A 27,551-nucleotide genomic window follows, 5' to 3' on the forward strand; every position below is an offset into this window, starting at 1 on the left:
GTTTTTAGTAACCTACATAAGCGCATATTAAGGTTAAAATCAAACTGCCTAATTTGTTCCTAACAATCAGGTTTAATTTACACACCTAGTTTATTATTTTACATTGTTACCATATTATGATGGCACACGAGTAATTTGTAATCTATACCACCCGTATTTCTCTTTATCGTGCCCTTCTGTAAACCGTTGTGATGGTATTTAACTTAACGACGGTATAGAAAAATTTTTAAATAAAAAAAATAAAATAAAACGCACGATTGCTTGCAATGCACTGAAACCATGTATTTCAATGCATTGAATGCACATACTTCACCCACCTATGTTTTTAAATATACACGCATATATTTTATGTGTGAAAATAAAGCACGACTTACTCGCTCGAGTCTAGATTTATGCACGTAAATCAGTGTATTTGAAAACATACGCGTGTGAGTGAAGTTACCACTTTAAATAATTAGTCCATCGGTTTGCCCAGTCCTTCCCTAGGGCATTGAGACCCTCCTGGTTCTTCAGCCTGATCTCCCCCCTCCCCCAGTTCATTCAGACCTCTAATCCAGTCAGTACTGTGAGGCTTCTAGAAAAAGTAAAAAGTCATGGGATAGGTGGTGATGTCCTTTCGTGGATTGCAAACTGGCTAAAAGACAGGAAACAGAGAGCAGGATTAAATGGACAATTTTCTCAGTGGAAGGGAGTGGACAGTGGAGTGTCTCAGGGTTCTGCATTGGGACCCTTACTTTTCAATATATTTATAAATGATCTGGAAAGAAATACGACAAGTGAGGTAATCAAATTTGCAGATGACACAAAATTGTTCAGAGTAGTTAAATCATAAGCAGATTGTGATAAATTGCAGGAAGACCTTGTGAGACTGGAAAATTGGGCATCGAAATGGCAGATGAAATTTAATGTGGATAAGTGCAAGGTGATGCATATAGGGAAAAATAACCCATGCTATAGTTACACAATGTTAGGTTCCATATTAGGTGCTACCACCCAAGAAAGAGATCTAGGCACTATAGTGGATAACACATTAATTGTCTGTTCAGGGTGCTGCGGCAGTCAAAAAAGCAAACAGAATGTTGGGAATTATTAGAAAGGGAATGGTGAATAAAACGGAAAATGTCATAATGCCTCTGTATCGCTCCATGGTGAGACCGCACCTCGAATACTGTGTACAATTCTGGTCGCCGCATCTCAAAAAAGATATAATTGCAATGGAGAAGGTACAGAGAAGGGCAACCAAAATGATAAGGGGAATGGAACAGCTCCCCTATGAGGAAAGACTAAAGAGGTTAGGACTTTTCAGCTTGGAGAAGAGACGGCTTTGGGGGGGATATGATAGAGGTGTTTAAAATCATGAGAGGGCTAGAACGGGTAGATTTGAATTGGTTATTTACTCTTTCAGATAATAGAAAGACTAGGGGGCACTCCATGAAGTTAGCATGTGGCACATTTAAAACTAATCGGAGAAAGTTCTTTTTCAGCCAACGCACAATTAAACTCTGGAATTTGTTGCCAGAGGATGTGGTTAGTGCAGTTAGTGTAGCTGTGTTTAAAAAAGGATTGGATAAGTTCTTGTTGGAGAAGTCCATTACCTGCTATTAATTGAGTTGACTTAGAAAATAGCCACTGCTATTACTAGCAACGGTAACATGGAATAGACTTAGTTTTTGGGTACTTGTGAGGTTCTTATGGCCTGGATTGACCACTGTTGGATGCTGGGCTTGATGGACCCTTGGTCTGACCCAGTATGGCATGTTCTTATGTTCTTATTATCACTTATGCCAGATAATTAGCAAGTGTAAAAATATGCAAGTAAGCTGAAAAATGTATACCGGTGAATGTCTTCTTAAAATGGCAACTTGTGCTCAAAAGTGTTGGCTCTGCCCAGTGCAGCCCCAGACTGCACAAAAGTTAAAATGCGTGCATATTAAGGATGTTTGTAAAATATCGAATAAGTGAGTAGCAGCTACTTACGCACGTACATGCTAATTTACATTTTGAAAATTCACCTTTTTCATTTCTCCCTTTACTTTGGAAGTAAAAAAATGTCCCAAGGTGGGAGCAGAACATAAGAGCTGCTCCTCCACCGTACATTTCAGTAGCGATCTGTGCGAGTGGGCAATTTTACTTTTTTACCTTGAAAATATTAGGCAAAAGCAGATCAGAAAGAAGGATTTACTTTTTTTTTTGTTCCCAGGTGACTTCTTAACGGAGCGTGATAGATAGCAATTGGAGACAAGGTTTAGACATAAACTCCATCTCAGTGCATCACTGGAAAGCCCTGTCACTGAGGCCTACATGCTTTTTTATATATATTCACTACTTGCTTCTTGACAAGTAGCTACAATTATAGTGATGCCTGTTTGAATCAAAAATTACCCAACATTTCACTCCCTGCAAGACAGGCTTAGTCCATTAATAGAAGGGCTGATTGACAAGGGCCGTATCTAAGAAGATTGGGGTCATGTAATTTGCTTTTCTGGAGACGGAAAACTGCTCACTGCACATTCAAACACAGGACAGTGCAGCATTTTCAGAAGCCAACCAACTTGCAAAGGAGAAAGCTGCTGCTGCTGCTGCGGATGGATGTCTGAATAATTTTGCTCAAGCTTTACTTGGGAAAATATGAATTATTGCTTTTTTTTTTGTTTGTTTTCTCCTCCTCTGATTTTCATCCCCAATGAAAAAGAGGATGACGAAGGCGCCCGAGATGCAGCTGACAGCTGTGCAGTATATAAAGCAAGTCCTCGCTCTCATGTCGCCAGGCCTGTGACGTTCCGTGCTTGTCATTTGAAGACTGCAGGCCCTGCTCCAGACCTGCGGCCGATGCTTCACACTGATGCCAGGTGCTGGCATCAGTGTGTCCAAACCCAGCACCTGCTGCTAAGTGTGCACAAGGCGCCCAAAACAGAAATTTTTTTTTTTTTTTTTATCCATCAGACATACAAGGCAGTCACCTAGAGCACAGCAGTTTTGGGGGTGGAACCAGGGGTTTCTATGCGTTGGCGCAAAGAGGCTCTGCTGTATGGCTGTATTGGTCAGTGCCTGAATCTGGGGCAGCAGAGAAGCAGCTGCAGGGGATAGGAGGAGGAGAAGACCTAACAGAGCAGATCAAGGAAGTGACATTCTGCTCCCTAATCCAATATCAGCATACGTTCCCTTTGAGCTGTGCATACTTGTAGTTGCTTTTAGGGTAGGCATTTTTCAAAAACTCCTTTTAGCTGAGTAAATTGGTATTTACCCATGTAAATGGCTTTTAAAAATTGTCCTCTCTTTATGTTCCAATTATGTGTTTTTACAGGATTGCTCTGGGAGGGATGGTGGTGGCAGTTTCTTATGTTCTTGTGTGGTCGTTACGATTGTTGAGATTAATTATCAAAATTGCAGAGGAGGAAATGGCCTAAGAGTCTGAAAGGTAACAGGGGAAGGAGGGGAGTAGAAGGCTGAAGATTCACCTAGGATGCCTAATATCCTTGCCCTGGAGAAGGCCGAGCACTGACATCAGCTCTCCAAGCCTGTACATAAAGAGCCATTTCTCGGAGAGCAAAATTCAGTACAAGCTAGCTGGAAAACGCAGGTCTTTTGAAAAGATAAATTTACCTGGCTGCTTTCTTTTCTCTCTCTCTCTCTCTTTTCTGTGAAAATGCCTGTGTCTGCCTCCTGTGAGTTAACCAGCAGTTCTCAAAGCCTGTTTCTCCTTTGAAAGCGTCAGCGAATGTCCGGGCCCTGTGTCACCGTCTCCTGCGAAATTTCCAGTGTACTTCTCAAAGCTAAATCTCTTCTGTGAAAATACCAGCAATCCTCTAAACCAGTCTTTCTGTCTCGGCCATAAAATTTCATGCTTTTATGTTCAGTAATAAATTCTGAGGGGAGGGGATTTCGGAAAAAAAAAATGGGGGTCACTGCCTTGGTGTTGGAACCAATTCTCTATTGTTTCCTATGGGAAAATCAGTTTTGACTTAAGTCATTTTGAATTAAGACACAGTTTTCAGGAACCAATTGTGACAGAAATGTGAGGACTTCCTGTAATTACATTTTAAGCTTTCCCTGTGATTGCTCATTAGATCTGTTGGTAGACTGAAGGGTACAGCAGACTTCCCTCAATTAGAAAAGTCATTATTTATTCTTTTCCAATGCACAGAGAGTATTCCACATAGTGGGCACTGATTCTGTGTTGTGGATGTGGAGTTTAAAAAAAAAAAAAATCTAATTAACACATCAATGCCCTTTGATTCACAGATCAGAAGGGTTAGGGATGATCTAAAAATTCCTTAGGGAGGCAGTAAATTACAGAATGCAACCTCAGGGGAGGCTTTTCTATTAACAAACACTTTTCCTCCTCCTCCTCCTGAGGACCATCTCAGATTTACGACTGTTTCTCCTGGTAGCTGTTTATCAAAATTGCAGTGCTTAGGAGAAAGAGCAGCCTTTCATCGGATTGCCTTTTTCTTTTCAGTCAATTGGGAACCATATAATCAAAGCTACTGAGAAACAAGAAAGAGCTTATTTGATCCCTCGACTAGAGTGGCTGAGGATAAACCTCCGACAACATGAAATATTATCCATAATAAGGCAAGGAAGCAGGAGCACGGCCCGGCAAATGCGTACATCTGTGTTCTCCAAACTTAAGGCGCATGCACACGGGTCAAAAATTTTGCTGCGTTAGCCAATTTGTTGAATAAAATGAGTCTCAAAGAAGACTGTGATAGTGCACGGCAGGTGCTCTGTGAGCTACAGGATCATAATGAGTACAATGGCTGATTTATTGTATGGGAAAATTACAATTCAAAATGCCTATCACAGCAGAATTTTTTTTAGAAATAACCTAAACATTAAATAGCTTTAACAGGCCTTAGGTTTTTAATATGTTTATGGAACGCATCTGTAAGTAGAGGATGCCGTTCAATTTAATTAACTGGTAGAAGTCAATTGTATTCTGGTGGAGATCTGCCTTACAGATTGTGCAGCATAGCTTACATTACTCGCTACTTATGGATGCAAACGTTGATCAGATAGGCATTGGCTTTTATCACTTATGGACCCAAGGGGCATGCAAGGGAGGGGAGGCAGGAGGTAGCACATGACTGCACTGTAGCATTTCAACACAAGTCTGTAGTGCAAGAGCAAATTAGTGGAGGCAGTTGAATCTGGCAGATTGAGGCGTGTCATTTCAGAAAAATGAGGTGAGAAGGGTCACGCGTTCAGTTTTGCTCATGCGTTCACCTGGTCATTCTTGAAGATGCTTGGTTGGGAGGGGTTCCTTTCTCAAACCTGTTAGCACAATGTTAACAAATTCCACTAACTGTCCAGAGATGATACAAAATAAAAATTATGATCTGAAGTAAATTTTCACAGGACACTGTCAGTTATCCTATGCCAGCTTGAAGGATATATTTGACCCGATAACATGGAAGAGAAACCGTAAGAAGCATAGTATTACAATAAAGTACAGTAGCAAACCATCAAAATTCAATGTTATGCCTATGTATTAATTAAGAATGAATGTATTGAATTAAGAATGAATTAAGAAAGTGTTTAACACACAAAAAATACACAAAAAAATTTTTGTTTGCATGAACACACATACATAAAACTTCGGGAGGAGGTTGGCAGGTTTATGATTATAACATGCTCGAAAGAGGCAGGGTTGCCTACACGATTATATGAAACCCCAACCTATCACCCTAAAAAAAATTTTTTGAGTGTTGAGATAATTGAACCCCATTTGATGTGTAGGTTATCAAAATTAGTATGTGAAATACGAAAAAAGGAGAGTATAATAACATTTAATATAATAGAAAAATAGATCCTTACAGTGAATGAAGCTGTTGGTTCTCTTTTTGATTTAGTGTATGTATTATCTTAGCCACCTGAGTATGTAGAAACAAATAGAAATATAGATTGACAGCAGATAAGGACTGTAAGGCCTATCTAGTCTGCCAGATTTGCTTTCTGTTACAATGCCATAGACCCCCATTTATCTCTGGCTGTCCTGTCACTTCTTCACCACCAGGGATCCTCTGTGCCTGTCCTGCGCGTTCTTGAATTCTGTTACTGTTTTCGTCTCTATCGCTGGGAGGTGGCTCCATGCATCTACCATCCTTTCTGTGAAGCAGTATTTTCTGATGATGTTCCCTTTGAGCCTCATATCATGACTTATTGTTCTAGAACTTTCTTTTCATGAAAAATGTTTGGTTTTTGTGCAGTATGTGTACCTGTGGAGAATTTGAATGTACTAATGTATTAATATTTCATCAACGGAACATAGGAGTAATGCATTTTTTGTTACACTAATGTATAATATATGGCAAAAGTACAATGAATATGACAGCACCAGAGGCCCATAACCTACAGCCTTGACTGTACCTTACTTGTTTCAGAAGACGATTAATAAAGGCAATAGTCTTGACAATAGTTTGTACTTATATAGTGCACACCATAAAAACAGGACCTCATCTTCTGCAATTATTATTCTGCCTACAAACTTTTCTGGGTCGTAATGAAAGGTTTCCAGTTTTGATGCATTATTCTTATAACAACTTACACAGAGGAAAGGCTGGCAAAAAATCTGCACGACATTTTATACGGTACACAAAACAGTTATGTATAATTTAAGAAAAACTGCAAAAACAAAAAAATATATCAATGCTTTAATCATAAGTACATAAGATTCACCATACTGGGTCAGATCACAGGTCCATCAAGCCCTGTCTCCTGTTTCCAACAGTGGCTAATCCAGGTCACAAGTACCTGGCAAGATCCCAAAGGGTAGAGAGATTCCATGCTGCTTATTCCAAGGTATAAGAAGTGGATTTCTACTAGGGGTGTGCATTTGTTTGCAACATATTGGCAATCCACAACATATATGCTGTATGTGTGGGAGTCACGAAACGCATGGCGAACCCCCATGAATACAACGTATCACTAACAAATAAACCCCCATCCTCCTAACCCCCCCCCTCCCCCAAGACTTGCCAAAAGTTCCTGGTGGTCCAGCGGGGGTCCTGGAGTGATCTCCTGCACTCGGGCTGTCAGCTGCTGGTATTCAAAATGGCGCCGATAGCCTTTGCTACCATGTATCCCCCCAGATCCCCCCAGATCTTAGAATGGAACCCAGCCTCTCAACCTTCAAGAAAAGACTCAAGACCTGGCTGTTCAGGCAGGCTTTTCCTAACTCCAATATCATTTAACTCCTAACAATCATCACATCACCATCAACATCACTATTAGCTACCTCTTACAATGTAATTATATGTAATTAGCTGGTTTTCCTTTTTCCTTTTTCCTTCTCATTCCAAGTTCAATTTTCCTTGTTACATGTAACTGCTATTTCCGCACTATTGTTCAAGTTTAAGTTTATTTTGCACTCCTGTTTCATGTGAACCAGCATGATGGGACTATTGTCTTGAATGTTGGTATATAAAAAACTTAAATAAATAAATAAATAAATAAATGTGACAGGGGCCGACCAATGGCACCAATAGCCCCGTGACATAGTAAGGGCAAAGGCTATCTGCACCATTTTGCATACCGGCAGCTTACAGCCTGAGTGCAGGAGATCGCTCCAGGACCCCCGCTGGACCACCAGGAACTTTTGGCAAGTCTTGGGGGGGGGTCAGGAGGGTGGTGGTTTATTCGTTAGTGATATGTTGTATTCGTGGGGGTTCGCCATACGTTTCGTGACCCCCACGAATACAACGAATATGGCATATACGTTGCGGATTGCAAACGAATGCACACCCCTAGTAGAAATCCACTTCTTGTACATGGTCCTACCATGTGTCAGGGGCCGACCAATGGCACCAGTAGCCCCTGTGACATAGTAAGGGCAAAGGCTATCGGCGCCATTTTGAATACCGGCAGCCGACGGTATTCAGGAGATCGCTCCAGGACCCCCACTGGACCACCAGGGACTTTTGGCAAGTCTTGGAGGGGGGGGTCAGGAGGGTGGGGGTTTGTAGTTAATTAAATTTATAGGGTTGGGATGGGAGTTTTTTTGGGAAACGAATACATATATAACTAATGAACGGATCAGGGTCCCTTGAGAACGGATGCAACGGATTTGGGTCCCAACAAATACGAATACCAAATGGGACGAATCCATCCCTGCTGCACATCCCTAATTTCTACAACTCCACCTTAATAGGTTTATGGACTTTTTTCCCAGGAACTTGTCTAAACTTTTTAAAATGCACCTACATTAATAGCTTTCACCCCATCCTCTGGCAATGAATTCCAGAGCTTAATTATGCGTTGAGTAAAAAAAAAAAAAAAAGTTCTCTTATTAGTTTTAAATGTGTCACCCAGTAACTTCATTGTGTATCCCCTGGTCTTTGTACTTTTCAAAAGAGTAAACAACTGATTAACGTTTACTCGTTCAATTCCACTCATTATTTTAGAGATCTCTATCATATCTCCCCTCAGCCATCTCTTCTTCAAGCTGAAGAGTCCTAACTTTAGTCTTTACTCATTGTTTCAACCCCTTTATCATTTTGGTTGCCTTTATCTGTGCCTTTTCTAATTCTGCTATCCTTTTTTTGAGATGTGGTGACCAGAACTGCACACAGTACTCAAGAAGAGGTCGCACCATCATCGAACTCCACTTAAACTAGCACTTTTTCATTTTTCAGCATTTTTGCTATTGTAAGTAAAACCAAGTCCAATGTGCAAAGACAAAAATAATAATAATAATAATTTATTGGTAGCATCAATATCCAAGTTTTTGAAAAATCTAGAGCAAAGTCTCAATCCAAATAAAAACCATAAAGATGCTCATTTTAATCAAATACTTCTCTTTGAGCAGACATGAGTTGATCATCCCAGGTAAGACAGTACAGTACCTCCAGAGAATTTCTTCCACCAAGCTTCACCTCGCAAAAAGATGAGCAGTCAAATAAATACCTGTCACAGACCTGTGTTTCGAAGAAAATCTGCTTCAAGGCCAAAGAAGTTTTATGCATGGAATTCCTTGTAACATGAGTCTTTCTTTATCCATAAAGTGCTGCTATGATGGTCTACAAAACTGGCATGGTAGAGGATTCTTTCACAGTTTGGTGGTGGTCAGATATTGGTTTGACATCTTGCATGACAGAGATTGTATCTTTGTTTCCATTGATACTGACTGTTATAACTCTTCCCTCCTAATGTTTTATGGCGGGCAAGAGGAGTAATTTACTGATTTGCCTTTGATTCTCAATCAAAAAATTTTACAGTTTTGCTTCCTTGTGAATTTCATTGTTGGCTGAATACATTTTAAAATTTGTTGGGGTATTTGCTGTTTGTTGCGAAGACTGCCATTACTTATAGCCTGTTCATGGCCACGTATGGATAAAGAGAGATTTATAAGGAGTTCCAGCATAGAGCTGCTCTTTGCCTCTGATGAAGATTTATTTTGTAACTTGTGTAGGGCTCTTCGTCTTCCTGCTGGGAGTGTTGGAGGTGAAGCTCAGTGAAAGAAGTTCTCTGGAGATACTGCACTGTCTCACCTGGGATAATTTTGTCTGCTCAAAAAAGAAGTACTTTGTTAAAACAAGCAGCTTCATTGTGTTTGGATTATTGGAACTTTGCTCTATATTTGTCAAAAAGTATTTGGATTTTTATGTTAGTAATATATTTTAGTAAGTTTTTACACATCAGACTTGGTTTTACTTGCAAGACTAAAAACATTAAAAGTGAAAAAATATACATTTTGATATGAGTTCAGATAGCTTACCCACTCCTCCATATTTATCCATCTTTGACATTCCTTTGAAGATTTTCCTTGGTTGAATTGCATTTTTTTTGGGGGGGGGGGGTTGTAATTTTTCTCAGATTATATACCACTATGTTGTTTTCATTATAGTTTATGGAGTTGAATTTTGCCTTCTCTGGACTATGATTTAATTATTTTGTACAGCGCATCCATGTGTTTAGTTCCCAGCAACCATAAAAGTGTTCTGGCCAACATGATGGGAAGAGACAGTTCAATATCTAGCATAAAAACAAGTTTCTTGATTCTCAGTCCTATTTTTTAAACACCAGGCAATATCTTTTATCGCAGGGTAATTTTACCTCATTTCTAAAATCTCTACAGGAATGTTTTGCAGTAGAGAATACAAACCTATTAAACTGTAGAAAAACAAACTTACAGAACAATGTACTCACATTTCAAGGCTGCTTATTTTTCAAAACAAAGGAGATAATCATGAGTGTTAGCCAAGAAATATAAAAAGTTTACATTTGTGAATAGTAAATTTATTGAAAAAAATCTGTTTACGAGAGCATCGTGTTATGTATTATGTGGTCTTCTGTCTATTTTTTTTGTTTTTCTTCTTATTCATGTAAAGAAATCTGCCCAGACCAGATGTTCTGATTTTAGAGAAACAAGAGCTTGATCAAAACCTCTTCCAGGGTTTCCATCTGTCCTTTTCCTTTTAACAGTTATATTTTTATTAACTTTTCTAATAACTTATTCAACATATGGAAGGAAGCATGGCATAGACAAATTGTGGCAAAAGAGCCCATTCTGTAGTCTAGAAGTTAGCATTCCATGGTATCTCAGGATGACCCAGGATTTGGAAATTACTCTGGAGATTTCATTCTTTGGTTTGGCCAAGATTGAGATCAACAGGGACTATAAGGCTGTTATAATGTGTATTTGTCCAATGTACTTTACAGACATACTATATAAATATTATTGTGCTATTTATTCTTGTCTTCCAAGGGAAATCTACAGAAGATATTTCCCTGTATACAGTGGCAGGATGATAAAGAGAGCTGCCTTGTAGCCTCAGTCGTATTTCCTCTGCCATCCATTCCAAAGTCATCTTAGGTTATAGCTGTAGCAAGAACATTTCGGAGGGCCATGCTGGATTTGGACATTTTGCTATGCCAATTTGCATCAATGCAGTATGTCTACATATCATGCCTGCATCTTTCCAGTGGAGGACATCTTATAGGAATTCATGAACATCTATTCAACATCCAATGGGGGAAATTTTGAGTAGCCCCACATACTTGGCATCTGCTATTGGTTTGGCCAACTGAGAGGGCGGAAAAATAGCGTGCATATAGATAAAAATAATTCCTGCAAGTTTTACATAGTTCCTTTTTCCTGAGCTCTGAAGGAGTGCTGAACTTCTCAGAAAAAAAATAAATATTATGGGATAGATTTTCAAAGGGTTACACGCATAACCCCTGAAAACCTACCCCTGCGCACCCCAAGCCTATTTTGCATAGGCTCAGTGGTGCGCACAAGCCCCGGGATGTGCATATGTCTGGGGGCTTTTCAAAATGGACGGTCCGGGGGTGGGGCAGGGGGTGTGGTGGCGGTCCGGGGGTGGGGGCCGAGTGCTCCGGCAGCTGGCCAGTGCATGCAAGTTACACCTGCCTCAGGCAGGCATAACTTTTGGAACAAAGGTAGGGGGGGATTTAGTTAAGGCTGGGGGGTGCGTTAGATAGGAGAAGGGAGGGGGAAGGTGGGGGGGGCCGAGAAAAAGTTCCCTCCAAGGCCACTCTTGATTTCAGAGCTGCCTTGGAGGGAACGGGGAAAGCCATCGGGGCTCCCCTCGGGCTCGGCGCACGCAAGGTGCACATGTGTGGATCCCCTTGCGCACCGACCCCGGATTTTGTAACATGCATGCGGTAGCGCACGCATGTTATAAAATCAGGTGTACATTTGTGTGCGTCGGATAGTGCGCACAAATGTACCCCGTGCACATAACTTTAAAAATCTGCCCCTATATATTCAATTTTCATTTAAAATAATTTTAAAATGAACATTATATTTTCCACCTTTTACGATTGTGAATGAGGTTTCTCAAATGCAACAGCAATTGAGTTTGTTTCGATTTTTTATTGCTTGTTATGTAATTGTTGACATAATCTAAATAGAATTCTTTTTTTTTTCCAGAAAGCAGCAGCCCATTGTCTGAAATTCTATTTGTGATAGAACTCTGATCGAAAGCCCACAGTTAACTATAGATCATCATAAAAACATGAACAATTGAAACAAAATAAAGGGTGGATTTTCAGAAGGCTACGCGCGTAAAATCTGGCCTTTACGCGCCGAGCCTCTTTTCAAAAAGGCCCAGCCTTGTGCGTAAAGGCCGGTACATGCATAAGCGCAGGCCTTTCTGAAAGGGGCAGGCCGGGGCGCGTTTTCAGGGCGGTGGAGTATAGGGGCGGGGCCATTTGCCGCTGTGCCGAGGAATCGCGTGCCGACAGGGTGCCAGCGCATGAAACTTGCTCCTGCTCCTTTGCAGGAGCAAAAGATTAGTTTAAAAAATTAGGGGTAGTTAGGATAGGGAGAAGGGGAAGGGAGGTTAGGGTAGGGGAGTTCCCTCCCAGTCCCTGCTCCAAGGAATGGACTGGGAGGGAACCGGGGAAGGCCCCGATGCGTCGTCGCGCGTATTTGCAAATTTATAGCCCCCGTTGCTTGCGCCAACCCGAAATTTTATAACATGCACGCGCATGTTATAAAATTGCGCGTCCATGTGTGCGCGCCGGGTAGCACAGGCACATGGACGCGCATATGTTTTGAAAATCTACCCCTACGTTTTGTATTGCGGCCCACTTCACAATTTTCCTCCACATAGGAGAAAATTTGGTGATAGGTTTAGGGATGTGAATCGGGCTTCGGACGATTGAAAATATCGTTGATATTTTCAAAATCGTCAGAAATCGGGGGCTCCCCCAAAACGATAGGAAAACCCCATGATATTGATTGTGGGGGTTCCCTCATCGTTTTGGGGGAGGGTGGGAAAAACGGCATACAAAAATAACCCCTAAACCCACCCCGACCCTTTAAAACTAACCCCTTTGCTTCTCCCACCCTCCTGACGCCCCCAAAAGCTTTTTACAGGTACCTGGTGGTCCAGTGGGGGTCCCGGGAGCGATCTCCCGCTCCGGGGACCCCTATTGGTCAGCCCCTGTTACATGGTAGGAGCACAAGATGGTGCCGGCCATCCAGTGCTCCTACCATGTGACAGGGTCCGGCCAATGGCACGGATACCCTGTCACATGGTAAGGGCAAAGGGCCATCGGCGCCATTTTGATTAGTGGCAACCGACGAAGCGGGAGGATGGCCCGGAGCGGGAGATCGCTCCCGGGACCCCCACTGGACCACCAGGTACCTGTAAAATGTTTTTTGGGGGGGGGTCAGGAGGGTGGGTGAAGCTAAGGGGTTAGTTTTAAAGGGTCAGGCTGGGTTTTTTGTTTATCGGCTCAGGCTCAGCCGATAAACAAAACCGCGATCGAGCCCGATGCAAAAAAAACCCACATGTGAATCGGAACCGGAATCCGAAGTGATTCCGGTTCCGATTCACATCTCTAGATAGGTTTATGCTCATCTTTATACAAGAATGTTCATGCAACCTGCCTATACACTGTAGAGAGAGGGTTCTTTACTGATAACGGAATGCTTTTAGTAATACGATAATTTAAATAATTAGTGACTCAAATCCGCTTTGAATAGTATTTGGTAATGAATGTGGCATACAAATATTTGTAAATAAAAAGAGTAAAAACTGAATATAGAAATATTGTATGCATAAAATTGGTCTCCCTACTATTAATCCTTAATCTTTTTAAATCTGTGTTTCCAGCTGGAAAGACCTGGGCTTATCCTCATGACCAGGATGCCATTATAAAAGCACTCGCAGGGCTGCGCCAGTCACTGCATGTCAACATTAATTAGTGTTTCGCCATGCTGTAGTTCATGACAGAAGCTGGGAGAGGAAATCCTAGCTGGCAAAGAGAAAGATCTGGCGGTACTAACCTTTAATGACGCATATGCTGGCCCTTAGAGAAAATATTTGAAGCAATGCCAGACACTGGAGCTGGCAGCCGGTGTGAACCCTGAGAGGTAATATTTTCTGGCAGTGATTTTTGATAAAGAGCAGGAATACAGCAAAGCCATCCTCCTGAATAATTGCTTGGTGTGCACAACCCAAAATGGTCCAACAAAGTAGTTATCAGCTTTATTATGTTAACAAATGTTGGCAATTCAAGTTTTCATGACTATTAGAGGGTAAAAGGCTGTCTAAAGATTTTCCACTCTGTATATAGGTAGAAACAAGTCCAAGGATTAACCTCACGCTGACTTTTACCCATGGGGAAAAGTAGGTGATATCAGAGGCAGAGCTATATCTGGTGAAGCAACGAGCTCCATACTTTTGTATTTTCAAAACTATACGTACTGTATTTCAGAGAAAAAGTATCTACAGAGAAAGCAGGTGCAAATTGCCCTAGGCAATTTTCAAAGGGAAAGTGCATGCTTATTTTTTCTTTGAAAATTGGGGCAAAATCCACAGGGAAAAGTTCCATGGATTTCATGCCTATCCTCATAGCTTTGAAAATTTCCCACAAGATGTCCATTCCTTAGGATATCTTAGAAATCATAGGAATTATTATTATTAAATTTATTATTCACCTAATAATGAAAGCCCTTCTGAGCAAATAACAATAAAATAATTAGACCTATAAATATGGAGACAAAATTAAAAAAAACAACACAATCCCAACATAAACGCCAAGCAACATTAACAATCCCAACATAGGCAATCACAAATAAATAAAATCCAAAGATAACATCCCTCATAAGCCCTGAAAGAGAGAATTTAACAATGTCAATCTGCTGCCGCATTTTACCACCCCTAGTATTCAACCAGCGTACAAACTGCATCTAATATTAAAAAAAAACAAAAAACACCAATTTTACATATCCCCCCTTGTTTAAAGATGGAATCCCAAAAACCTTGCATCTTTGAACATGTGTAAGCCTAATAAAAGCTTCATTTTGACCCAAATAATTTCCGGTTTCTTTCCTCTTTCACTCTTTCCCCAAGACTTTCGAGTACAGTTTGTAATTTAAGAGTTTTGTTTGATCCCTTATTTAGATCTAAGCTGAATATGGAATTTATTTTAAAAATTTTTAATTAAGAAAAATAAGATGTTTAAAGTGTATTTTGGATACCAGTGATTTTAGAGCAGCGGTTCAATCTCTTGTTTTATCAAACATTGATTATCATAATGCTTTATATATATATGGGTCTTCCAGTTGCCATCTGACAGCTTTACAGCTCCTTCTGAATGCTACCGCACAACTGGTTAATGATGGTCCTTTGAGACCATATTACTCCAGTGTTGAAATCCTTACACTGGCTTCCCATTGCTCAAAGAATAGAAGGGCGACCAAAATGATAAGGGGCATGAAATGGCTCCCATATGAGGAAAGGCTAAAGAAGTTAGGGCTGTTCAAGTTGGAGAAGAGACGACTGAGGGGGATATGATAGAGGTCTACAAAATCATGAAAGGACTTGAGCAATTTAATGTAAATCGGTTATTTACTCTCTCAGATAATAGAAGGACCAGGGGGCACTCCATGAAGTTAGCAAGTAGCTTATTTAAAACAAATCAAAGAAAATTATTTTTCACTCAGCGCATAGTTGAGCTCTGGAATTCATTGCCAGAGGATGTGGTTACGGCAGTTAGTGTAACTGGGTTTAAAAAAGGTTTGAATAAGTTCCTAGAGGAAAAATCCATAAACTGCTATAAATTAATAAGCAATAGTAGTTGAGATTTATTTAATGTTTGGGTACTTGCCAGGTACTTGTAACTTGGATTGACCACTGTTGGAAACAGGATGCTGGGCTTGATGGACCCTTGGACTAACCCAGTATGACATATCTTATGTTCTTATGTTATGATTTTAACTTTGAAAGTTTTGCATGAAGGCTATCCCTCTTATTTGAAAGATTTTCTGGTATGGTACTGACCACCTAGGTTGTTGCATTCTCAAAATTTATCTTTACTGGAAGTCTCTGATAAAAGAGAGGTTCATTTAAAGGAGACATGTGATTGTGCCTTTTCCAGTGCTGCTCCTAGTCTTTGGAATAGTCTGCCCTTGCTTTTAGATCAGAAAGGTGACTATAAGGCATTTAGAAGGTTGCTAAAATTGCATTTATTCAGAGAGGCATTTGCTAGAGTGTTATGATTTTTACTTTTTTAGTATTGTATGGGTGTATTAAGGATTTGATTTATTTTTTGTTTTATTGATGGTTTTTGTCAATGTGTGTTTTCAGATATTCTTTCTTTTTGGAATCCGCTTAGAACAGGATCTCGTGATAAGTAGAGTATAAATTATTGTAAATATAGCAAAAATTTCAGTTTTCAAAGTAGCTACTCCTATTCTGATTTACGAGATACAGAATGTACTGCCTCAGTTTCATCAGTGCGTCAGCACATTTTGAAAAATACATGTTTAAGCAAGGTGCTTGCTATAAGTTTTTGGGTTTTGGTAATCAGTGAATTATGAGATGTAATACCTTATCTTTTCCCAAATCTCACCCCATCTCTAGTGTAGCTCATCACAGCCATTCTCAAAGGGGAAGACCATTCAGAGTCCCAGTAATAACTGTAGCTTGAAACGGTCAGGTCTTAGACTCACTGGGCCTTTTTCGAAAAAGACTTTTCCACATTCTGTGCCTATGAAGGAGACAGGAGTGTAAAAAAAGAAAAAAAAAAGCTTTATTGAATAAGGCCTCTGTGTTGCATAGTTACACAGCTGATGAGGTTGAAAAGAAGATCAGATGCCCATTGAATCCAGCCGCCTTCTAATTGCCTAACAGATCGCTCTCTGTGGTAATCAGGGGAAGGTGAAAAACCACACAGCATCTGGAACCAATTCTGTGCAATCAAAAAAACATTTTTCTACTTCGTATATGGCTATCATCTTAAAGCTGCTGGATCAGCTCTGTTCTTCAGTGTAACTCTACGCAGCAATATAGACAGGGAAAATATATATAGAGGGAGAAAAATCTCTTATATAAATATATAGAGATGTATCCTGAATTGATCATTGCAAAGTATGGGGTTTGTTTGTTTTTTAATGCAAGCACCAGTTTTTTTAATTTAAAAAAATAAACATTGCTTTTATCTGAAATAGAGCTGGGATCGAGAAGTGAAAATGAATACGATAAAATTAACATCAATAAGCTGCTGACACCATTTTGGGTGCCATGAACAGCCGCTACAGCCTGTTGTTTTTGCTGAGGGTTCGCCGTGTTTAGCCATTTACTGTTGATTTAGTTCAGTTTTAATCCTTATTGTGCATCTCCCTCAGACTGGAATTGTTAAGCTGCTACCGATTTATGATTTTTTTGCGCTGCCATTCTAATAAGCCTCTGATGAATTTCTTACTCAAAAAGACGCATAACAAATCCAAATAACAAACCTCAGAACCTGGTACATGGCTGCATTAATAAAATGGCATGTTTCATCACCGGGAGCGCCTTTTCTTAAGGGAAATTTCTTCAAGTCTAAATGAATGCTTTATCTTTCTTCTCAATAATTTTTAGTGAGTGGACACAAAGCTTTGTTTAAAAATAAGTAAATCAAGTACTTACTCTAAGGAGCCATTAAATGGCTATTTACAGGAACACTCATTTTGTAATTGGTTGTTAAACTTTTCCCCTTTAAGTTAAGACCTCTTGTCGGTCAGCAGTTGTAAAATTACTTTTTTGCCATTTGAAGGTTTAAAGTCATGGCTACCCAAGCATTTAAACATTTACAAAGCAAGTAATGTGCAAGACGGTCCTTGTGGTGTTTTGTTATTACTGTGAAGTATGTTTAAATTTACAACTGCTTGTTTTATTGTAATTTTTATTTTTGTTCATTGCACTTGTATTTACTTGTTGTTAATGCATTTTATGTTAAAGTTGTAATCCGTTTAGCAAGAAAATCGCAATATAGGCGGAATATGAACATTTAAAAATAAAACTAAATAAATGTATGTCAGTTGTTAATAGCTAACATTACATCTGTGTGCTTTATGTCTGCCCCTACAAAATTTGTCTGAAAAAAAAAATAGGATTATGATGATTATTAAAAAAAAAAAAAAAGGCGATCTCACAGTACTCGCAGATGAATCAAAGAGGGCTAAGAAATAACCTTAAACTGAGTTTTGTTTTCTTACTACCACTTTGAGTTAATTGTGTTTTAGTTCAGAAGTGGTGTTCCTGTAAACCCCTCCTAAGACTGTTGACAGTTGTAAAGTGATGTGCTCCTTTGTCAAATGCCACAATCACTTGCATTGATTTTTTTGTTATTTTCATTTGCTGAAACTCTTGTGGAATCTGCTTTCTGTCACAGAATCTCTTCTTTCAAATGTTTACATTTAAAAAAAAACTTTACAATAAAAATGGAGCAAAACAGAAAATGGTTTAGAACAGTGCAAAATCACAAGTCTTCTTCTGCGGAAACTAGTTTCGCCCCCCTCGATCAGGTATTAATGTTTCAGCTTAAAATGTGACAATGCATTTCTTTTCAATATAGAATGAGGGCAATAGTGAATTAGGGAGGGTAATTTTGTTAACAGTGAGTCAACTTAAGAAGCAGCTGCATGCAAAAATTACACCAATTTTCAAAGCAACCTTTTGCACTACCATGTACAATATGGTGATGTGCCACAAAATATGACTTCAGTAACTTTGAAATTGTCCCATGCCAATCTGGCTTATCCTGAAGTTCTTAGATCTACTGATTTCTAGGGCTAAAGACAAGTAGCTTCTCTTGTGTCTATCCACCAAAATCATGCTTCTTTCCACTGATGAACAATTTAAGATGGCCTCACCAAGATCCTGCACCATGCTGAGCCTATTTTGAAGTAATAGGCAGATCAAAAGGCAGGCCCATCCCTGGGCCAACCAATGCCCTGGGCAGGCAGGGGAGAATATGGCTAGCCATGGGAAATGGCTCACCCACCAAATACATGTCTAGCTTGCAGGAATCTCCTAAGTTAAGGAGTGTGCCTGCTGCTGAAGCATGAAGCATTGGCTTACTCCAATAGGTCGCCTGCCCCGCCCATCCCTTACGACTGGTTGCAAGGTCTGCTTGTCACCACAATTGAAAGTCTCAAGTCTGGTAGAGTGACCCAGTTTCACCGTATCAGCTCTTGACTTCCTAACTTGTGTATGGAGTTGAGTTAGGCCTTCTAAGTAATCCACACCTCCTCCTCCTGTTATCAGAGCAACTGAGCAATCTATTACCCTAGTGGCAGGATCTCCATGTCGCACCTGCCTCATGTCCCAACGGGCAATCTCAGAAGTGGTGGTGATTACCTCTGTTGTCATGAGGATGTTGCAGAGTGGCTTCAGGCAGTTTTCTTGATACAGAAGGAAAAAGGGTGAAAGTCTGAGAAGTACGCCTGTTTGGGGAAAGCTACCTGTAATGACTAATGACTGAGTCAATTCTGAACGTTTGAAATAGCATTTTGCTCTTCTGCCCTCTTACCATAAATTTGCTTTCAAATTGTCCTTTCAATTTATTCCATCACTTTGCAGGTAATTACTCTCCTAATGCTTAAACAAACCTGAAGCGCGCTGAATTCATAAAGGATCCTACTTTTTTGCTGCACAGCTAGAGGTGAAACATATTTTAAGCCAGGGCATCCTCCATGCGGAATGTACAAATGATTGCACCCGCCTGTCCTCCTGCATAAAAATCTATATGGGGAAACGGGTACGCAATGTTGGCATATTTGATTAACTGCTATGGTTTGTCAGACATTTCATTATGTCCCATAAATGCATGCCGCTAAGTGAGGTCTAAAGGAAACAGGCTATTTCGATTTTTTTTGTGTGCTTGGAGGCCTGTGTGGCCAGTGTTTTGCAGCATCTATCAAAAGAGATTTTTATTTTGCATCTAAGCTGTAGAAGAAAAATGGGAGAGCATTACCTTGCCAGGACAGGAAAGAAGAGGAGGAGTGATATCTGCAGTGAACACATATGAAATGAATGGAAGAGAAGAGAGGGCACATTTGCTTGACCAGTATTTTAATATAGTAGGATTGTATTTAGTTTTGGAATGTTATTTGATCAGGGAGATATAAGTCTCAGAGCTACCATTTAGATCAAAAGCAAGATTAAAATTTGGGAGTTATGAGAATAGCAAGTGGGCAACATAGCACTGGAACAGTGATCCTTTATTCTGACTGGTTGGGCCTGGAAGCTGGCTTGCAGTAATCTAGTGAACATTTTGGTTTGGTAATTACAAATTGTTTTGTGTTTTACCTTTCTGTGTATACCGCTTTATCTGCAGATGACAATTAGTCTAAAATGCAAGCTTTCTATTTATGTATCCTGGTTATGGTCGCACAGATGATACCAAACACTGAAGGAAAGCTCCAATGTACTCTCTCCTCAGTTCATTCTTTTTCCTTAGGTTTTTTCCCCCCTAGATCTTCTTATTTCTTCCTCCTCCTTTCTATCTCTCTTGGTTAGTTCTACTCTCTCTTACTCATATTCTCCTTTTCTCTTCCTTTCGTCTTTATCTTTCTGCCTCTGATTTTTTTCCCTTTCTCTGCACCTTTTCTCTTCCTTTCTGAGCAGACTTTGATGACTTTAAAAAAAAAAAAAAATCTGTCACCTGTGTGAATGGGTTACTGGAGGGCACTACAGATTGCTTGCAATGGAATTCTCTCAGAGAAACTCAACTAAAAGGATAAAAGAACAAGTAATTGTGTTGTATATTGCCTGCCGGTGATTTTATTTCTTCTTTTCTGCAAAAACAAAGCCAAGGCATACGGCAAAAATATGTTCCAATTTTTGTCAGCCCTGGGTTATTTGGACATCATGACCAATAGTTTTTTTTTATTGTCTCTCTCTCTCTCTCTTTTCAGGATGGAATGGGAAACCTAAGAATCACCGAGAAGGGGCTAAGGTTAGAAGGAGATTCTGAATTTTTGAAACCTCTCTATGCCAAAGAAATCCGGTCCAGACCGGTAAGTTCTTGAAAAGGGAGGGAATGATGATGTATTTCTGCAACTTGTGACGCAGACTTGAAGATGTTTCATCAAAACCTATTGCAAATGTTAATCGCTTTGCAGTGGCCACAGTTTATCTGCCAAGCTGCCATCAACATAGTAACATAGTAGATGACAGCAAATAAAAACCAATTGCCCCGTCCAGTCTACTGAGCCTTATATCATAAAAGCTGTATCTTTCCATCTGTCTGTTCCGAAAACAACTCTTAGACGTGAAAGAGGTGTAATACAAAACCCTTGAGATTCACGGATGGAGTCAATAAATGAGTCGTGTCCAAAAATGATCCAGGTTTAAATGTTGTGGGTGCTGGGTCACAAACAGTCTGCTGCTGAACAAATCTAACATCCAAACTTTGTCTGTGATGAAATCCTTCTGTGATGGGTAAAGGATGAAAGCGTGCATATACCTAGAAATCATGAGGCCGATGTTCAGCATTACTTAACCAGATAAGTAGGGACTTATTCAGCGAAGTGGCGGCAGCAGAATATCCACTCCCGTTCAATGGCCGCCACTTAGCCGGATAAGTACTTAAGCCAGATAGGTAGTGGGCGGGATGTGGATGGAACAGGGAGGAGTTACTTATTCAGATAGCCAGATAAGTGCCAATATTCAAACTTATCTGGTTAAGTTAAGAGATGTTAGAGAGAAGCTTTAAGTTAACCGGGTAAGTTAGACCCGCTCAATAGCAAGTCTAACGTTAGCTGCATAAGAATTATCCAGCTAACTAGCAACTTGATCGGGTATAGTCCGTGGCATAGCCATGCCACTGAATATCTCTTGTGAGTTAGCTGGATAAGACTATTCTGACTAAATCACTTAGATGGATTTTTATTTTTTTTTAATATCTACCTTCATATTGCTAATTTGGCTTCCAAGGATGACTACCTGGATGTAGTCATCCTTTTATAGTATTATAAAATGCACCCCACAGTGATGGAGCCTTCATATATCTCAACAGAAATAGAAAGGGAAACGGGGAAATGATAGAAACATTTATCAGGCCTCAATAAAGTAGAAGTTAGTATTTTCCATCAGAAAGAACCTCCAGGGCAAAGTCATGATGTGAAGTTGAAAGGAAAGGAGGCTTGGAGAAAATGTGACAAAATACTGTTTTACTAAGCATGTAGTTATCTGAAATAGCCTACCATAAGAGATGTTAGTAGAGAAAACCGTGACAGAGTGCAAGCATGCTAAGAGTGGAAACCAAAGATGATAAGGACAAGGTAGGAGCTGAATATTTGTAACCAGAAGCCTGCTGGGCACAGTGGTCTGCCGAGAGGTTCTCGTCTGACTGCTAGCATGTTCCTTTGTTAAGTTTAGATGCAAGCTTGTAACTCAACAATTTAACCTCTGACCAGCAATTTTAGTGGGGGAAAAATAGTAAAAAAAAAAAACAAAACCCTATCAAAAAAGTCCCAAAATGATTGTGTTTCAGCTCGTGAACAGGTTGTTTCAAGGCAAAACAAATGTAAAAATATAAAAACCACACACACAAACATCAGTGCTTCCCCAAAATCTGTACTGACTGAGTATGCACTCAAACTTTATAAATACAGGCTGGATGTTAAAAGAATGTGCTCATACTGGATGAACCATGTGATCTTTAACGCTGTCATGTTCTATGTTTCTCTGTTTAAACCCCCTGGAATTCAGTCAAGACAGATAGTTGGGGGTTGTTTTTTTGTTTTTTTTAATATATATATATTAGATATGTTGAGGGTTTAAAATGACAGGCTGCTCCCTAAACCTTTTCTCTTCCTGTAGCTTATGTCAAGACTTTCTATACTATGTAGCCCTTGGCTGCTGTTCTGTAGATACTTCATTTTATATTTTGCATGTATCTTTTGGGTATGCGCTTGGCTGAGCCTCTGGATCTGTCCTGCATGGGTACTTTTTTTTTTTTTGTTATGGAAACCATACAGAACTGGATCCCAACACGATTTACAGTACAGGCTTCATTTATCTTTCTTCATTAGCATAGAAGTTGATTTAAAACTGAAAAATATTTTCAAACATTGAAATCCGTTTCAGATGCATTTTGGAGAAAGTTCAATGAAGATTGCTCTGTACAAGCATAAACTTGCTCCATATGTAGGAGAGAATATTAGTTATTACTATATCTAATCATTTGGTTCTGTAAAGCACAAGAAAATTAAGTGACTTGCCATATGTCATTCACAGATTATATGTTAATCCCCACGTCCTTGCTGCAAACACTAAGAGCTTTTCCTTTGCTGTTCAAAATAGTGTTCAGGGTAACATCTTTGCGTTATAGTCTTGCAGCAATGAGAAGTAAAGTAGTTAAGATTATTTTTTCACCCAAATTGCTCTCCCCTTGGACATCATTAGGGTTGGAGGTAAACTGGTTGCTTTGAAGATGATAGGAAACAAATAATTATTCTGCATTACCAGCGCATCAGCTCCACATGTCCATTGTATTGTGGGCATTGGAATTTGTAGAGTAATCAATACCATGCTCAATACCACCTGTGATTATCCTATTGAAGCTTTTTGCACTAGTGAAGTCAAAAGCCTCTGCTTTGTATGATGACAGTTGCTTTTGTATGATGACAGTTGTTTGGAAACTGAATGGGAAAAAATTATCTATATATATATATATTTTCCCCTCTGGGAACTTAATGGAAGTATAGAAAAGCAACCAGTGATACTGTAAATGTTGGAGAAATTATAAAGCTCTGTGTTTGCTTCATCTGAATCTGAAGAGGGGATGGTGGCACATTTTTTTAATTCGCTGAAAAGTGAAAATTAAGAAAAAAAAACCCAAAACAAACATCGTAACAATGTAGGAGTCTCTGCATAGGGTGGTGCTAGCGATTCTAGTGACATAACTCATGGTTGATTGTAATATTAATGTGCAAGTTCTTTTAGTAGTCAAGTTATTCTCCAGTGTGTCAAAGATTTGTGCCAGTGCATCTTCCCTCCACTTTCCACTAACCCCATAGTGAAAAATTAGGGGACGAATGTTCAAAGGAGTTATGTGCATAAAATTAGCCTATACGCACGTAAATAGCTTGTTCTCATGTATAAGCTATTTTATAAACATGAAACATATGTGCATATTTTTGCTTTCACGTGCACATTTACCTGAGCAAAAAAGGGGTGGTCTAGGAGCGTTCTCAGGTGGTGCTAAGGGGTAGCATGTCCATTGTCTTGTAAGAGATTTATTTGTACAGTTTTACACCTACTAATTATCTCGCGCAATTGATATCAGACTGGTCAAGTATTGATTGGGGGGAGTTCTGGATGAAATGAGGGGAGTTCGGGCTGAAGAACCGGGAAGACCTCGATGGCTTAGACTGGGTGAACTGGTAGAGGAATTGGCAAACTGGTAATTTCAATCACGCATGCATATTTTAAAATATACCGACTTGCGCACATAAATTACATAAGCAAGTTGCATTTCTCGCATGTAAAACATACTCCCATATTTTTATGAAATAGGTAGGAAAAGTGTGCACTTTCAGTGCATTGAAATACGCATTTTCAAAGCATTGCATGCATTCGTGGTTATGTCGGGATAAGTAAACAGAAGCCATGTTAATAATCTGTGCATACGCACAGGTTATAGAAAACCTGCAGTATATTGCCACACAGTCACATTCGCACATGTATGGAGCCGCGTGGAGTTGCTTGACAGTTATCCTCCCAATGTGCGAATCAACTTGTTACAGGGTTCCTGATATGGCGGCTCCTCTTTTTTTAAATTTTTTTTTTTCAGTCAAGTTGATTCCTTGACGCTAGAGTTTCTCTTCTTTAAAAATCAGCTCTCCTTTTAAAATTAAAACCTTTTTTTTTGTTTTTCATTTTACAAACAAACTAGAATCTTGAAAGCATTATTGACCTTCACACGTCTAGAACTGTGCATCACCAGAATAATTAAGTAACAGAGAATTATCCCTGGAGCTATTAAAAAAAAAAATCTAGTATTTAGGTTCCTTAAATATAATTCTGAAGCTCACAGGTTTTTCTAGGTATATGATTTATGGATGCTTTCTGATTTACAATCTGGGCCTGATTCATAGACTAGTACCCAGTCTGTGTTTCCAGCATAAAGGAGAACAATGTGCCATGATATAAGTTATATCCAACCCTTTAGAGGGGCATTATTTATTACCAGCTTTAGAAGGCCTGTTTGAGAAAAATCACCTGGAAATTATTAAATAAAGCTTAGTTCCTTGTTTACATTTTAATCTGTTGTTCGGAAAAAGCTATAAAATCAATCGGTCACACAACCCAAGAGTAACATGCATTGTTAAGAGGCTTATAACACAAGCTTCTTTTCCACTTCAGTACAAGTGGGTTACAATTTTCTGAACTCAATTCCAGTGAATGTAAACCAAGCAACGAAGAAGTTAACTATCTAACCCCTCCTAAAATTTTCAGTAACAATAGCTGGATGTTTACTGGGTAAACCGAATATAGGAGTATAAGTGCCGGACTTTTGGCAACTTCAGGTCTGTCTTCCGTCCTCTGGGAATCTTAAAGCTGACACACAAATCAAGAGCAAATAATTCACATTACAGTTGCCTAGCAAACTCCAGCTAGGATCTAAACCTCGATACCAAAGGTACAGTTTATCCCACTTCAGGCTCCTGAGGTGACAGCCATGTCCTGCCAATTGGTTCCTACATCGCTTTACAACATAGTTTATCACAATTAGGAAATACTTCAGGAGTTCATCTTGACGGCAAAACTCGAACTGTTGTCCGAGGATAATGAGCGGCTTATGGTTCTCAGTCTTGGTGCTTGGTAAAGAAGGCACGGATCTGTCAAGGTTAATGATATCATCATTCAGCCTTCTTTTGCAGCACCACTTTTATGGCTGAGTCTCCCGTGCTGCTTTGTCCTAACCCCCCATATTGCTACTGGGCCTGTTTCCTACAGCCAGAAAAAGATGGGTTTAGCTCTTTCAATTAATTGCCTGCCTTTTTTGCAGGAAAAATGAGCCAGTTGCTAGGGTTTAATTTCCGACTCGCTCTGGTTTTCATTGATGGTTTCTCCCTAGAGATAATAATGTGCATAGGGACAGCTTAATGCCTTTTCCGCCTCCAACTCCCACTGCTAGTTTCTTACTTTAAATTTACAGTTAATGTATTTTTTTTTCCTTCCATACATCCCAGACCAGCCAATAAAAAGCTTGATGCTAGAAAACCATACATAGTGGTGAAGGAGAAAATGACAAAAACAGCATTATTAATAGAAATGTCACTACTAAATAACTAATTTGTACTATGTATGAAGAGAAAAGATTATCAGGTACCAAGAAAGTATAAAGATAGATACAGTTCTAACTGTTTCGGCACTGCTTGCCTGAATAAAAAACTTCCATGCTCACCTCGATATATTGGCTGTATGTATTACATACCTCCAACAAGGGGGCAAAGCAAAATATTTCCCCTGTGCACCTCTCACCTTACAAAAAAAATAAGTTCTAGTGATATCTAGGTAACAATTACACAAACTTCCTCCACAACTAAGCACATTGTAAAAAAGAAAATCCTGCAAAAAATGCTCAGGACAGATGTATCAAAACTGCCATACCATAGCAACACAAACTCATAGGACTACTACAGCAACAGCCCTACCTAGGAAAAGGCAGCTCCGCAAATATTGCACCAGGCCTTACAACACCAGTGCACCTCCTGTTGGGAAAATACAATGAACAAGACTGCTACAAGCCCCTACATTCTAGTAAAACAGCTCAGCTTGGTCAGACTTACAGAGCACCAAAAGACCTTCACCAAATACAGAACATCTGACCACAAAGTACAAATGTGCAGGCAAAAACTTCCCAAGAAGCATTCAGTACAAATCTGGAAAGCTAGAAACAAAAATGTTTCCTCCTACACTTATGCCAACCCTCACTGGCATTCTTGTGGGGAATGGGTGGCATTATGTTGGAGCTGCCGAGGTCCCGCCCTTGTTCTTAGGGAGAATGGTGGGTCTTACATAACACTCACCCCCACCCCGCACAGCAACAACAATGGCTTTGTGACCCCCAACATAACAATTTCCGTGGCCCTCCCTCCACTTTGTGGTACTTTGCTTCCACCAGCCCAGCACCAAATATCCCTGATTCCCTCTCTTTCCCCTGACTCCATCTCATCCAGTCAACCCCACTCCCCACCAAGTCAGTTTCATGCGTCAGACCCCCCCCCCCCCCCCAAGCAAGCCAGCCTTGCTGCTCTCTCTTTTCCTCCACCCCACACTCATAAAAGGATCATTCCGGCTGAACTGACCCAGAATGTATTCCTTCCCAGACTATTCCCCAACCAACCACATCCTCGTCTCCCTTAAGGGGGGATACCCCACCATACCCCTTAACACACAGACGGGTTAACACAACTGAAGAAACAGAAAACACCAGTTGCTCAGTATTACACCAACCAACGTTCATTTCCCAGACACTTCGCAGCAAAGACAACCCCATCTTTTCTCCATTACTTTTCAGCATCTCTGGTCACTTAAAGTATTTTTTTTTTCCTGTAGCGCAGTCACACCACTGGAATTCTCACATAACTGATGGTGAATTATATTGAAACATAATGCCTACATATGTCTGTGGATGTTGGGGGGGGGGGGGGGGGAAGGAACATTTTCAATTTGCCAGGGCGACAATGCTAGGTTTTGCTGCTTTTGATGTGAAAATTTTTTGCCGCATTTAATCCTAATGGGCCTTGCTGAAGTCGGAGTTGTCGGAGACCAGGAGACTGGCTAAGAATGTTC

General features: G+C 40.0%; 1 protein-coding gene across 8 annotated transcripts in view; it reads left to right on the forward strand.

Annotated features, from left to right (window-relative positions):
- The window catches only part of SGCD (sarcoglycan delta), a 667,313-nt gene that overhangs the window by 492,130 nt on the left and 147,632 nt on the right, over positions 1 to 27,551 (forward strand). For all 8 annotated transcript variants that reach the window (XM_029584042.1, XM_029584043.1, XM_029584037.1 and 5 more), the window contains one exon: positions 20,660 to 20,761. In XM_029584042.1, the coding sequence (XP_029439902.1) occupies positions 20,660 to 20,761 (102 nt within the window). The remainder of the gene's footprint in view (positions 1 to 20,659; positions 20,762 to 27,551) is intronic.

This window comes from Rhinatrema bivittatum, chromosome 18, assembly GCF_901001135.1.
Source record: "Rhinatrema bivittatum chromosome 18, aRhiBiv1.1, whole genome shotgun sequence".
NCBI lineage: Eukaryota > Metazoa > Chordata > Amphibia > Gymnophiona > Rhinatrematidae > Rhinatrema > Rhinatrema bivittatum.